Here is a 15,052-nt window from a genome sequence, read left to right as displayed (position 1 = left end):
CTTGTTAAAATATATTATAGAATTTATAGAATTTACAGTGCTGAAGGAGGCCATTCGGCCCATCGAGCCTGCACCGGCTCTTGGAAAGAGCACCCTACCCAAGCCCACACCTCTACCCTATCCCCATAACCCAGTAACCCCACCCAACACTGAGGGCAATTTAGCATGGCCAATCCACCTAAACTGCACATCTTTGGACTGTAGGAGGAAACCCACGCAGAGTCGGGGAGAACGTGCAGACTCCGCACAGGCAGTGACCCAAGCCGGGAATCGAACCTGGGACCCTGGAGCTGTGAAGCAATTGTGCTAACCACTGTGCAACCGTGCTGCCCAATCAGTTAGCCTTGGTGCACTGTTGAAGTTTTGTCCTGTGCAGGGAGCCCGGCGAACCACGTCCATATGTTTTGGTCATGCCCGGCACTGGAGGGGTTCTGGAGAGGAGTGGCGGGAGCAATATCTCAGGTGATGGAAGTCCCGGTCAAGCCAAGCTGGGGGCTAGCAATATTTGGAGTAGTGGATGAACCGGGAGTGCAGGAGGCGAAAGAGGCCGGCATTCTGGCCTTTGCGTCCCTAGTAGCCCGGCGAAGGATCTTGCTAATGTGGAAGGAGGCAAAGCCCCCTAGCCTGGAGTCCTGGATAAATGATATGGCTGGGTCAATAAAGTTGGAGAGGATTAAGTTCGCCTTGAGAGGGTCTGCGCAGGGGTTCTACAGGCGGTGGCAACCGTTCCTAGACTATCTCGCGGAGCGTTAGAGGAAGGTCGGTCAGCAGCAACCTTGGGGGTGTTGGGGGGGGGGGGGGGGGGTGGAGGGGACGTCCTGGGAGGGGGGTGAGGGGGGGGGGGGGGAAGGGGGGGACTGCCTGGGAGGGTGGATGAGCAAGAGATAACATGAAGGGTTGGGGAAACTGGCACGTACGGGTGAGGGCCAGTGTACAAAGCTGTGTAAATATATCATTTTGCCATGTATCTATCTTGCTCTGCGCGATTTCTCGTTTTTATTTGTTACGAGGGGAGGTGGTTATTGTAAGGGAGAAAAATTGTGTTAAAAAACTTTAATAAATATATATTTTTAAAAAAGTTTTGTCCTGTGAGCAGATATGTACAGGGTTGAACACGTCTGAAGTGTCTCTTTTACAGGGTGTCCATCCTAATGTACCTTATTCAAACACAGTCCTTTCTACATTGACATTCCAGGTTTTAGCTAGATGTATTCTACATTTGTGGTATATTAGCTGTGTCTGTTATAGAAAGACCAAATCTCTTAATCTTCGCCGTCTGTGCGTGGGTTTCTTCCGGGTGCTCCGGTTTCCTCCCACAGTCCAAAGATGTGCAGCTTAGATGGATTAGCCATGCTAAAGTGGCTCTTAGTTTCCGAAAGGGTAGGAGGGTCACAGGGATAGGGCGGGAGCGTGGTAGATAGGGTGCTCCTTAGCAGGGTCAGTGCAGAATCGATGGGCCGAATGGCCTCCTGCCCTGTAGGGTTTCTACGATTCTTACTAATATACACCTATATCCTACTTGTTCTGTTTGTGATTTTTAAAAATAAATTCTTAGCACCCCATCTCCAATATATTCCCCCTGCATTGGAAAAATATTTGGCCTCTATAATTTTTTGTAATATTTAAAACCTACCTCCACTCTTGCCCTTTTGCACTTGCTCAGGTACTCTGATACAGGCTGCGGACACTGAATTCATTCCTTCCTGCCGCAAACAACCACATCATTCAACGTCAAATACGATTGGTTTATTAAATATGCAAAAGGAATCCTTTATCCAACATCGAGTGCCGAGCAGTGTGACAAATAGATGTTATTGGCAAACTACCTTTGGTAATTATTTTTTAAATTGCAATTTCAGGGAGGAGAACCCAACCAGCTCCAGCGTCACTTTGGAGGACAGCGCAATCTGCTTAACACTGGAGCAAAGCACACTAGAAATAGAAAATGATGATGATTCAGAATTCGACATTCACTTGGTAAGTACCTCTTAACAGGGACGTTCAGGAACACGGGCTTCTTCTTTACTGTTGCAAATGCTCTGTTACAATCACATGATTAAATCACAAATGCAATGTGGACAATTATTAAAAGTATTATCTTTTTTTTGTAATTCAGATTGATAAGTGGCTTGTTTACAAATCCGTTCTTCATTGAATTTGTCACTTAATCAAATGATACTTATTTACAAAATATTAATTACGGTAAATGGCACGTAAAACTGGGTTAGGTTCCTCCTGTATATGAATAATTCAATTACGGAAAGTGAACTAAAAGATGATTGTATCAAGTTGAGGAGATGTCCTTTGCTCTTAACTTGGCAGTGACATAAAAGAATTTAACAATTTGGAATCTGTGCCAATGTGGACACTTAGCAACTCTCTCCGTGTGCCCCAGCGCATCCTGACCCAGTTTGTGAGGCAGCTGGTAAATTAGGATAAACCAACACTAGTGAATTGTTTTTAGCTGAGTTTAACTCCTGTCAACAAATATATTAAATGCATAGTGTTTACAGTGATGGAGAAGGGACTTTACAGAGTAACAGGGAGGCAGGAGGGGATTAATAAAATGTGACTTATGGTTAAATACAACGCCAAATGTTTTTTTAAAGTTCACATATGAAAAATTCAGGCTGAGTTGACGATGAGCATGTAAGAAGTTGAGTGCAGCTCTGGATTTGTTTAATTTTGTTTCATTTTACTTTGTACAATGTGTGATTTGAAGGCTGGTCAATTTTAAATGACCTTTGTTTGCAATCTGCTACCCTGTATAAAAAATTTTTTTTTTAATTTTTAAAAAATGTTATTGGGCGTTCAACGGTCTTAACACAAAGCAGGTACCGACTGAAACCCAGAGGAAACAGCTGCTTGCTATTGTCCTGTAAACAGACCAATGTCCATCTTATTGATCACCAATCGGATTAAAAGAATATTATGCATGAGACGTAAAGAAGGAGCTTGAATTTATCCAGCACCTTTTGCAGTCTTGGGCTCTCCCAAAGTGCTCTTGAAGTACATGCACTGGTGAAATGTAGGAAACACAGCAAGCTCCCACAAACGGCAATGAGATATTGATCTGATAGCATGTTTCAATGATGTTGGTTGAAGAATAAATATTGGCCAGGACAACGGGAAGAAATCTCCTGTTCTTTGAAGTAGGGCTACAAGATCTTTTTACACCCACTTGAAGAGGGCAAAGATAATCTTTTAAATAATAAATAATCTTTATTATTGCCACAAGTACACTTATATTAACACTGCAATGAAGTTATTGTGAAAATCCCCTAGTAGCCACATTCCAGCGCCTGTTCAGGTACACAGAGGGAGAATTCAGAATGTCCAATTCACCCAACAAGCACGTCTTTCGGGACTTGTGGGAAGAAACCGGAGCGCCCGGAGGAAACCCATGCAGACACGGCGAACGTGCAGACTCCGCACAGACTGTGTTTAATGTTTGTCCAAAGGGCGTCACCTCCGAGAGCCCAGCACCTCCTTAGTTCTCCACTAGAAATTCTGGATTAAATTACACACTCGAGTCTCTGGAGTGGGACTTGATCCCATGACCTTTTGACTCAGGTAAGAGTGTAACCCACTGACCCAGAGTTGACCCATTTCTATCCAGTAATGGGGTTTGGATGGAAATTGGTAATTGTCATGCGTCTTTCAAAGTACTGTCAGAGGTGTGCTGGAAACCACACGTTGATGAATTTGGATGGAAAAGCATTTCAAACAATGGTATTTCAGGGTATAGTTCAAAAACAAATGGCGTATTGGGAGTAACAATGCTCTTTCACGTTCATTTGAATGGGTGAGTGAAACCCCATTGGCCGGCTGCCGGGACGGAACATCCCACTGCCGGCGGGGGCGCGCCCCACCAGAAAACAGGTCCGGCGGCACGGAGAATCCCAACCCATGTCTGTGTGCAAAATGGTGCCACATTCAGGATTGTCCTTTTCGAAAAGTGATGGGGGAAAAAGTGTCGGAGGCCCCATAAAATACTCAGAAACATTTTCCTTTCCTGCATGAAAAATCTGTGCAATTGAAAGAAGATTGATTGAAAATTGCATGAAGCTGTGTGCTCTGCAGCCACTTGATTTTATTTAAACACACAGAGAAAATGTTCAAGTTGAATGAACGATTTTTCAAAGTGGCGAATTTGCTATATTGCCGCATGTTTAATGCAGCGTGAAATTTGATGCAAGTATATGTCACATCTTCATGCATGTTTTTATGTCCTGTAAATATAGGGGAACAGTTTAAACATGAATGTGACTCCTTGGAATTTTACTGAAACACCGACCATAAAGTAAGGGAAGTACCCTGGTGAGAGTTAGAATTTGGAACTTATGGTAATTCACCAATTCTGTTTTTTTTTTTTTATTTGCTCCTTCAACTTATGTTACTGAATTTAATTGATTTTTGTTCTCCTTCATTTTACCACTTGGAAAGGAAAAGCTTGCATTCCTTAGCATACGTGTAGTTATACAGAGGGAACACAACGGCCAATTAGCACGCAGCAAGCTCCCACATACAGCACTGTGATAATGACGAGACAATCTGCTTTAGTGACACTGCTTGAGGGTTAAGTACTTATCATTGGAGAGAACTCCCCTTCTCTTAATCTAAAAAGTGCCATGGGATCTTTTACATCCAGGCAAGAGGGCCGACAGAGCCTCAGTTGAGCGCCTCGTGTTTTTAGGATTTTGAATGCATCACATGAAGGGGTTGCAGCAACAGATGTAATTGTGACTTTAAAGGGAAAATCTTGCAGAATGTGGGGATTGAGCAGGGGGTGTCGGACTGGTTGGACAGCACTCTTTACAGAGCCAGCACACATCTGACTAACTTAATGGCCTCCTTTGTCCTGTAAGATTCTATAAAGTGGATTAATGTTTCTGCTAATACGAGAGAGGAGTTTGGGAGCAAAACAAAAATGAGCAACTGCTATACCATTCAATGAGGTCCGATCATCCACCTCAGCTCCATCATTCTGTCTAAGAGGTCACAAAACTATCCATCTCCTTGAATACAGTCCACAACTGACGAACAATATTCCCCTCGGAGCAGGGAATCCCAAAGATTCACAACCCTCTGAAGACATTTCGCCTCATCTCAGTCCACAGGTTAAATTTGATGTTGACCCCGCATCCCAGACTCTCTTGCCAGGGGAAACAGTCTATAGTTGCAGCAAGACTCCCTTATTCTTATTCCAACACCCTTACACTAAAGGTTAACATACTATTTTGACAAGATTCCTCCCCATCTGACCAGTTAAAACTAATTTAGCAATGCAGTGACTGTCCCAGTTATGTAAGTATTATTGTGCGCAGTCAATGAATAATATTTGTTTAATAAATTTCGAGTACCCAATTATTTTTTTTCCAATTAAGGGGCAATTTAGCATGGCCAATCCACCTAACCTGCACATCTTTGGGCTGTAGGGGTGAAACCCACGCAGACATGGAGGAGAATGTGCAAACTCCACGTGGACAGTGATCCAGGGTCGGGATTTGAACCCAGATCCTCAGCGCCGCAGTCCCAGTGCTAACTGTCATGTGAGAGTACCTTTAAGAAATGGGCGTTTAAGAAATGTACCTTTAAGAAATGGGTGTTTATCAGTGTTGTCAGAGTGTGGGTGGAGCTGGGCTGTCTGTCAGCTTTTAACTTTCGTTTTAGGCTGCAGGGTGTGTTTTTGGTTTCGTTTTCAGTGTTGGAGCTAAAGCCAGACACAGCAGGTGTACTGTTGATCTCTCTGCCATGAAAAGACTATCTCTTGATCATTATAAATGTTCTCAGTAGTGAATGTAAACCTGATGTGCTTCTGTTAAAAGGTATTTCCTTTGTCTTCCGGATGTTAAAAGGACAGCTTAAGAATTACTTAGTGTTGTATTCTTTGGGGGTTGTATTTGAATTAATGGTTGCTAAGATGTTCAATGGATGTTTTAAAAGGTTAACTTGAGTTCATAGAATAAACATTGTTTTGCTTTAAAAAATACTTTTCCATTTCTGCTGTACCACACCTGTAGAGTGGGCCGTGTGCTCCCCATACCACAATCTACTAAAAGTTGTGGGTCAGGCGAACTCCATGATACACTTTGGGGTTCTCTAAACCCTGGCCCATAACACCTCCCAGTGGGCCACATGCCGCCCCCGTCAATGAATAATTGTCTAAATCAATGTAAATGGTGCCAAATCCAACCTTCTGTGCCAAGGTGAAGACCCTATTTTGCGAGACCTCTTTGGGTATTTTATCAAATGGTGGTGGTTCCCTGATAAGAGCTGCAGAAAGCTGGATGTACAGATCCGTGGTGTGACATTTCGGTTTGTGCTGCAGTTAAAGTATGTCTCAAACAACGGGCTCTCCATTGGAGCTCTGATTGATCCTTCTCCAGAGACGACAACTCTTTAAGGTAATTAAATGCCTTTAAATGCCCCATGGTGGACTGTTTTGGGCAGTTGGATTTTATGGGGGCAATTTATAGGTTTGCACGCAGCAGCAAGATCACTTCTTGTTGACTGGTGTTTCAGTGCTTGCCCACAGGGGTTGCCTGCAGGAATATTTGAATTTGCCCATGGTGATCTGGACAGTAGTGGTATTTCAGTACCCGCGCCCACTAATTCATGCTAGAACCATGCCACTCCTCCAGTTACTTTCCTGAAAGAAAAGAAAATAACTTGCGTTTCTGCAGCGCCTTTCCCCGATACAGGGTACGGCATTGAATACATAGAATATAGAGTGCAGAAGGAGGCCATTTGGCCCATCGAGTCTGCACCGACCCACTTGAGCCCTCGCTTCCACCCTATCCCTGTAACCCAGTAACCCCTCCTAACCTTTTTAGTCACGAAGGGCAATTTATCATGGCCAATCCACCTAACCTGCACATCTTTGGACTGTGGGAGGAAACCGGAGCACCCAGAGGAAACCCACGCAGATACTGGGAGAACGTGCAGACTCCGCACAGACAGTGACCCAGCGGGGAATCGAACCTGGGACCCTGACGCTGTGAAGCCACAGTGCTACCGGGCTGCCCTGAATGTTGCACACAGAAAGATCCCGCAAAGTTTTGACAAAGAGTCATCCAGACTCGAAACGTCAGCTCCCTTCTCTCGCCACAGATGCTGAGATTGCCTAGTATTTTCTGTTTGTGTTTCAGATTCCAGCATCCGCAGTAATTTGCTGTTATCCCACAAACGGCAATGAGATCATGCCTGGGTTGTCCTGAGTGCTGGTGGTTGAGGGATAAATACTGGCAAGTCCCTTGGACTGTGTGTTCAAGTCTCTTTCAAGCGTGGCTCAAACCTACTACCGAGTATAGACTTTCCAAAAGCATAGATTTTCTTTTCCTCCTTCGCTGATCTTTCTGTTCACCTCAACAGAAAGTGACATGATTCAGGAGGACAACCAAATCAGATTTGCGATTGTGCAACAGCTGCTTTAAGAGTAGAAGTAATGAAAATTCCAACCCACACCATCCATAAAATGAAGACTGAAAGTGGCCTTTGTCTGATGTGCTTGTTGCAACATGAAATGCTTTGAAATTTTGGGCTGGAGCTCACGGGTCCAAGGACTTTGCATGCAAAAGTTCAACCTTAAGAGCATTTGTCAAAGATAAACTCAAGAACATTTTGTGTGTAAAGTTAAAACCGAGAACTACGTAAGGAATCTGAGAGTAGGAATGTCTAGGGTGGTGGGCAAATTGTATTGATAGTTAATGATTGGAGGGATCATTGGTTGTGCAAGAGTAACTCTGGGTCTGTACTCGTTGTGTTGCTAACTTTTGGTTGGCTCTTAAATATTGCCCGTTGTGTCTTTACTTAATTTGCTCTGTTTCTATAACCTTTGCTCTGGAGTCTGACAACTTCGTATTTACAATTCCCCCAATTGTAAACCTTGCCCTGTTGCACACACCTATCCCTCTCCATTACTAAAGTGAAAGTCACAGAATTGTGGTCACTATCTCCAAAATGCTCCCCCCACTAACAAATCTATCACTTGTCCTGGTTCATTACCAAGTACCAAATCCAATGTTGCCTCCCCTCTGGTCGGACAATCGACATACTGCGTTAGTAAAGCTTCCTGGACACACTGCACAAACACCACCCCATCCAAACTATTTGATCGAAAGAGTTTCCACTCAATGTTTGGGAAGTTAAAGTCACCCATGACTACTACCCTGTGACTTCTGCACCTTTCCAAAATCTGTTTCCCAATCTGTTCCTCCACATCTCTGCTACTATTGGGGGGCCTATAGAAAACTCCTAACAAGGTGACAAAGGATATGGGGGGATCTTATTGAAACTTACAGGATACTGCGAGGCCTGGATAGAGTGGACGTGGAGAGAATGTTTCCACTTGTAGGAAAAACTAGAACCAGAGGACACCATCTCAGACTAAAGGGATGATCCGTTAAAACAGAGATGAGGAGGAATTTTTTCAGCCAAAGGGTGATGAATCTGGTGAGTCTTATGGTAACGGATTGCCCACCATTGGAGCAGATGATCAGCATTTCTAGCCTATGTTCACTCGAGGATTGAAAAGACAGATGTTTCTGAGGCTGTTTCTCAACATTCTCGGGAGTTAATGTATATGTGCTCGACGGTTCCCCGTCAATCAAGATGAACAGTGTGCACAGTGGTGGGGGGGAACGGCTGGCAATGCAGTTCTCACGATGCTCCTGATGCATCAGGTGAAACTTGAGGCCATCAGTAGTAAGCCATCATTTAAGACTTGCCTTTATGGCACATTGACCAAAATCTCTGTCTCACGTCAATCAAAGCGAACCGCAAAAGAGACTAAAAATGTCCCTCTTGCGTTCAGTAACCATGCTCTGTAATTTAAGACTGTGAGGTAATTGTGCTTTTAATGTTTTGAATACAGTAGTGATACATTTTGAAAACATATATGGTCACCTTCAGACTGGAAGTGTGAGGCCTTTTTGAAGTGCTTTCAGCACACAACAGCACTATGTATTTACACATAGCGATACACATTTGAATGAACTATTTGAACATGAGGCAGTTTACCCTCGTGATCATAGAATTTACAGTGCAGAAGGAGGCCATTCGGCCCATCGAGTCTGCACCGAATCTTGGAAAGGGCACCCTACCCAAGGTCAACACCTCCACCCTATCCCCATAACCCAGTAACCCCACCCAACACTAAGGGCAATTTTGGACACTAAGGGCAATTTATCATGGCCAATCCACCTAATCTGCACATCTTTGGACTGTGGGAGGAAACCGGAGCACCTGGAGGAAACACACGCAGACACGGGGAGAACGTGCAGACTCCACACAGACAGTGACCCAAGACGGAATCGAACCTGGGACCCTGGAGCTGTGAAGCAATTGTGCTATCCACAATGCTACCGTGCCTTTATGAGAACAATCCAGGCAGGTTGCTTAGGGCGAAGGGGATCAAAGGACATGGGGGCGGGGGGGGAAGGCAGAATTAGGCTATTGATTTGGATGATCAGCCATGATAATGAATGGCGGAGCAGGCTCGAAGGGCCGAATGGCCTCCTATTTGGTATGTTTCTATGTTAATGGTGAAAAAGGATATACTGTCCCAGGTGGAAATCACTTGCCCATTGAGTCGTCTGTCAAATGCTTGGAAAATGAGGAATTTGACTGCACATTCATATCGCCTTCATCTCAATTTTACACCTGAATGGTCCCTTATTTACCTAGCTACTAGTGTGAGTCTGCCTGTTATAAGGTTAGTCACAGTCACCAAATTGAACAGGCAGGTGAAATGGATTTGGCCTTCCCATTTATGTCCAAAATGTGGAAATACAGCTGTCTATCCACATGCTTGAGAGCCAGTATGGGTCCCACTCTGCATCTTCCCAACAACTGAAACGTATCATCCCAGTTTGTCATCCGTTCTAGGGCCAATCCACTACTTTTCAAAGCTGATCCTTGTTTCCCTTGTGCAAAACGTTTGACGGTCATCTAGTTGGAGGGTTTCTGATTGTATTTTGGTTCATAGAATCCCTACAGTGCAGAACAAGGCCATTCGGCCCATCGAGTCTGCACTGACCCTCCAAACACTATCTAGGTCCATTCACCTACCCACCCTGCCCTACCCTGCACAGCCCTGGACGCTAAGGGGCAATTTAGTGTGGCCAATCCACCGAACCTGCACATATTTGGACTATGTGGGTCAAACCCACACAGACACGGGAGAACATGCAGACTCCACAGTCACCCAAGATTGGAATTGAAGCCAGGTCCCTGGCACTGTGAGGCAGCAGTACTAAACACTGTGCCACGTGTCGTCCACAAAATTTTGAATTTGAGATCAAACTCACTTGCTCCAAAGACTTGGGACAGGATTCTCCATCCCACCACACCTGTCTCCTGGTGCGGCGCACCCCCCCCGCCGGCAGTGTGATTCTCCGTCCCGCCAGCCGGCCAATGGGGTTTCCCATTGTGGGCACCCCCCACGCCGTCGGGAAACCCGCAGGCGTGAGTGTGCTGCTGGCGAAAAGGAGGATCCCGCTGACGGAGAATCCAACCCCTAGCATCCACGTCCAGGGAGTATTTCCCCCCCTCCCCCACACTAAGCTAAGACTTCTTCCAATTATCTTTGTTCACCACTGATGAAGAATGACTGTGTGCACTTTGCCAAAATGTGGCAGGTGCTGCAGAATTCCAACAGTTCAGGTTCCAAACACAGGCCACATTTGCTTGGTCATTCTTTCTTTGCAAGTTACAGAATGCAACGCATGATAAACAATGAAGTGGTTGGCCCATGTAGATAACATTCTGAGGATAATGTGGTTAGGACAGCAAACGGTTACAGCATCAGCATGAAGCTCCACAGGATGGCTTCCCCTCCAGACATCCTCATCTCTTGATATTTCCCCTTTAAGGATGGGGGGTGGAACCTGCGAGCAAAGGCCAAGCACTTTGGGTGGGAAGCGAGTGCCCACTTTATGGTCCTGTCACTTAGCAAAACGGCAACTACATTTCAGCGGAAATGGCGGAGACCAGGATGGTGCCAGGAGCAAGGGATTTTAGTAACAAGGTTGGGTTGGAGGTGCAGGGTTGTCCTTCTTGTCGCAATAGCGGCTGAGGGGAGATTTGATAGAGTTGTACACTATTGCGACAGGTTTAGACTTAGCTGAAGGTGCAAGGACCAGAGGACGCAACCTAAGGTTTTGGGCACGTGATGCAGGTTGTGAAGGTGATGGGCCGAATGGCAATCTTCTGTGGTGCAATGAGTCTATGATCATATGAAATATGTCCATTTTCTTGACCTCAATTGCTCAGAAATGGTGGTGATATATTTTTTAAGGCAGCAACAATTGCCCCTCCCCCAGAGCCAAAACCCAGTAGTCGTTGCAAAAGTTCTTGCTATCCATGATTATGTTACACAGTGGAAACTTTGGCAAAATTTGGATTGAATCCAGACACAACGGTGTCGTACGAAAACTGACAATTTCATGAAATGGGCAAAGTAGCAGATTCAGTTACAGCACAGAGTCTGGTCATTCTGAAGTCACTGCAGTTCCACAATCTTTATCCAGAAGCTCATTTATTGAATGAAAGAATGGGCTTAATTTAGTCAGCGCGCTCCATCCTTGAAACTATTTCCTCTTTTTAAAAAAAAAAAGAAAAGTGAAGAAAATTGAATTCCAGGCTGGAAGCATTGGTTCTTGTTATAGACAAAATAAACTGAACACTCAACTTGCCATGTGCGGTAATCGCATTCAGTTCTCTGGGCCTACATCTTCTGAGGAGCAGCAGCCATTGTTGAATTGCTGCTCTGCTTTCCCCAACTCGACACTGCTCTGCACTTTTGACAGGGTCTTTCAAGGCTTTTCTAGAAATGTGGAGTGCACTGTCCCTTGGAGAGCTTTGTCACAGCAGAATCACGGGGAGGACAGGATGTGAACCCGTTTTAAGGTACTAGCTGCCATATGATGCGTTCAGTTTGAACGTTGATGAATGGATGAGATGGTAGTTGGCAGGGCTCTTCGGGTCGGGGATGGGGGGGGGGGGCATAGTTGGTTGTGGGAGATCAATGTGACTGATTGTCACTGAGTCTGATGTGTACTTACCCAGGAGTTAGACTGCCTTTTTTCTGTCTTAACATTTCCTGGGCTACTATCCAGGTAAGTGCATTGAATTGTCCGAAGTCTCCAACAATAGGTGTGTGCTTTGTGTTTCTAATTTTAGGATAGTTGGCGTACTGTTCACAAAGACCACAAATAGCTTTTAAATCGAACAAAGGTATAAATCTATTAACACGACTTAAAAGGATTTGATACTTACTCCTATATAATACAGTTGGTAATAAATATATATTCTACACTCAGCTACTACTAATCTCTACACTATTACATTAACTATGATCTGCTCTCACTCACACTATCTTTCCTTCTGTCTGTACTCTAGCTTTCTCCTCAACCTCTCACCCACAAGGCTTAGCATCGAAGCCTTATATCGTTGTACATCTAGCTCCCTGTAGTGGTTGATTTAGACATTACATTAACCCTTGCAGTTCTTTACATTTATCATTACAACATCGTGGGCCGAAGGGCCTGTTCTGTGCTGTATTTTCTATGTTCTATGTTTACATTTATGATAACGCCACAATAGGTAGCATTGGTGGCGGATGCAGGGAACTGCCTGTCGGAAGTTGAAACTTCCCAGGCTATTCCCACGTAGGTCAACACATCAGAACTTCCACGGGATCCCGATGCATCTTCAGCTGTACGTCTGGTGTCCTCCTATCCGGAGGCCGGAGGATTTGGCCCGTGCTGAGGAATATTTGACCATAAATGAATATTTTTGAATTACAATTGAATGGTTCTTTTAATGGTAAAACAATTTTCTTGAAGTCTGAACAAACAAAGGGAATTATGCGTTAACCAGGGAGCCACTAATCTTGCTCTGTCTACAGCAAGCTGCCAAGTAGATAGAAGAAATACATTTTAGATTGATGGCAAGACAAATTGCACAGCTATTTGTCCTGTAGCTGCACTTTTCAACCAAGCTGGAACCTGTTACCATCACGGTATTTAAGATATCCAAATGTGTACAGTTTTATTGAAATTAGAAATAATCTAATCTGTCGAATTTGGCCTTGATGAAAGGTTTGCTCTCTCCGCGCCAATACTGCCAGGTTATGTTGACATTGCTTGGCCAAGGGATCTGCAATTTGAATTCTTAAAATGAATTATTTCAAAGATGCTGAAATGCGTTTTGCAACACCACTGTCTTCCCTTACAAAATCTCTCAAGATTATTTTTGTTTTTAATCTAGTAAACCAACATGAAGAAGCAGTTGAACGTTTGGGCAGAGGAAGAATATCCAATCCAGTCCGAGCTTTCCTTCACCTGGAAGTGAAGGGTGCTCCGTGTACTCCGGCTAATGAAGAATTGAAACCGGAATCCTGTTTGCCGAACAGGATTCTGGCAAGTGCCATGGACTTTGTCAAGCGACATTGAACAGTACAGGGTTCGCGAGAAACATTTCACACTTCAGCACCAAGTCTGTATTGCTGCTATAGAAATGCAGTTCTTTTCCTTCCCCGCCACCCCATTTTTGTGATCCCACCTGATCAACCGAGAAGAGCTTCATTTTACTGGCTCTGAGATTTATATTTTGTTACTTCGGTAGTTTTGATTGCATACATTTCAGTGTCTGGCAGATTTTTTAAAAAAAGAAGTTTTTTCTCAGATGCCAAAAACACTTATGCCTAAAAAGCGTAAATGTTAACTGTTCTATTTTGCTAAATTTCGAAGAAGCAGTCTTTTAATCAGCCTCTGGAAGAAAACGAAAATGTCTACTTTATACTTGCATTGAATTGCAATGTTTGCACATGACTACATTAACACTTACTCTAGAAACCCTAATTTTGCTTACCCGTCCGTTTGAAAGAAAAAAAAGTTTACAGAAATGTGTGTACTTCATCTCGATATCTATTTTAAAAATGACAAAAGGTCTATTTTAATGAAGTCTTTCAGGGTGGTCTCAAAGGTCGCTGTAAATAGATATCTTTAAAATTGTAAAGGAGTTTGCTTGAGAGATGCTTCCTACAACTTGATGTTCACTTAATAAAAGTATTGTACAGGAATTATCTGACAAAATTATCTTCTGAGGTGTATAGTGTAAAGAATTGAATGGCCTGCTAAAATTTATGCTGCATATTATGTATGTATGTAGATTGTATAGGACTTTTTGAGTTTCGCTGCCATTCTGAAGTAGAATCATCTGTTTAAAAAAAAAAAAAAAAATTCCTTTAAGCAATCATGTTCAGATTATTTAAATGTTACACAATTGTTGAGCCTCTACATTTATTTAAATTATGTCTTGCTGTAGCTGTTCTTCTATAAAGCAGAGATTTATGAAAAGGGGAAATGTCTGGCATCCCCTGGTGGACAAAAAACCAGCAGCCAGGGCAAACTGAACAGCAGTTTCCTTGACCAATGTTTTGAATCAATTAGAAAGCACTTGGAAAGAATTGACCAGCAGAGAATAAATAAAAGAAAGTTGAACTTAATTCCAGGAAATTATTTGATTTGCAACCTGTGTATAACCACAAATCGTAGGAGCAGAACTAAGCCATTCGATCCATCAAGTCTGCTCCCCTAATCAAAGAGATCATGACTGATCTGATCATCATCAACCCCACTTTCCTGCCTTATGCCCATAACCCTGGATTCCCTTCCTCTATCTCAGCCTTGAACATACTTAACCACCCAGCTCTCTGCGGTGAAGAATTCCACAGATTCACTACACTCTTGAGAAGAAATTCCTCCTCATCTCTGGCTTAAAATGGGTGATCCTTTACTCTGAGATTATACCCTCTGATTCTAGACTCTCCCACGCGGGGAAACAACCTCTCAGCATCTGCCCTGTCAAAGCCCCCTGAGAATCCTATCTGTCTCAATAAGGTCAGCTCTCATTCTTCTAACCTCCCCATGAGTGCAGGCCTGACCTATTCATAAAATAAATCCCTCCATACGCAGGACCAACTTCGTCACCCTTCTCTCGAGTCCCTCGTGACTCTATATGACCCCCGGAGCCAGTCTACAAAATG

General features: G+C 43.9%; 1 protein-coding gene across 10 annotated transcripts in view; it reads left to right on the top strand.

Moving 5' to 3' along the window:
• The window catches only part of LOC140429889 (phosphatidylinositol 4-phosphate 5-kinase type-1 beta-like), a 193,323-nt gene extending 178,811 nt beyond the window's left edge, over positions 1-14,512 (top strand). For 9 of the 10 annotated variants that reach the window (XM_072517420.1, XM_072517411.1, XM_072517413.1 and 6 more), the window contains 3 exons: positions 1,860-1,977; positions 4,245-4,346; positions 13,273-14,512. In XM_072517420.1, coding sequence (XP_072373521.1) covers positions 1,860-1,977; positions 4,245-4,307 — 181 coding nt within the window. In that variant the 3' untranslated portion in view covers positions 4,308-4,346; positions 13,273-14,512. The remainder of the gene's footprint in view (positions 1-1,859; positions 1,978-4,244; positions 4,347-13,272) is intronic. The other variant, XM_072517419.1, reaches the window with a different exon arrangement.
• The last annotated feature ends 540 nt before the right edge of the window (positions 14,513-15,052 follow it).

This window comes from Scyliorhinus torazame, chromosome 9, assembly GCF_047496885.1.
Source record: "Scyliorhinus torazame isolate Kashiwa2021f chromosome 9, sScyTor2.1, whole genome shotgun sequence".
Classification (NCBI taxonomy): Eukaryota; Metazoa; Chordata; class Chondrichthyes; order Carcharhiniformes; family Scyliorhinidae; genus Scyliorhinus; species Scyliorhinus torazame.
Note: the sequence above shows the minus strand (reverse complement) of the source record. Positions and strands in the feature narration are given on the sequence as shown.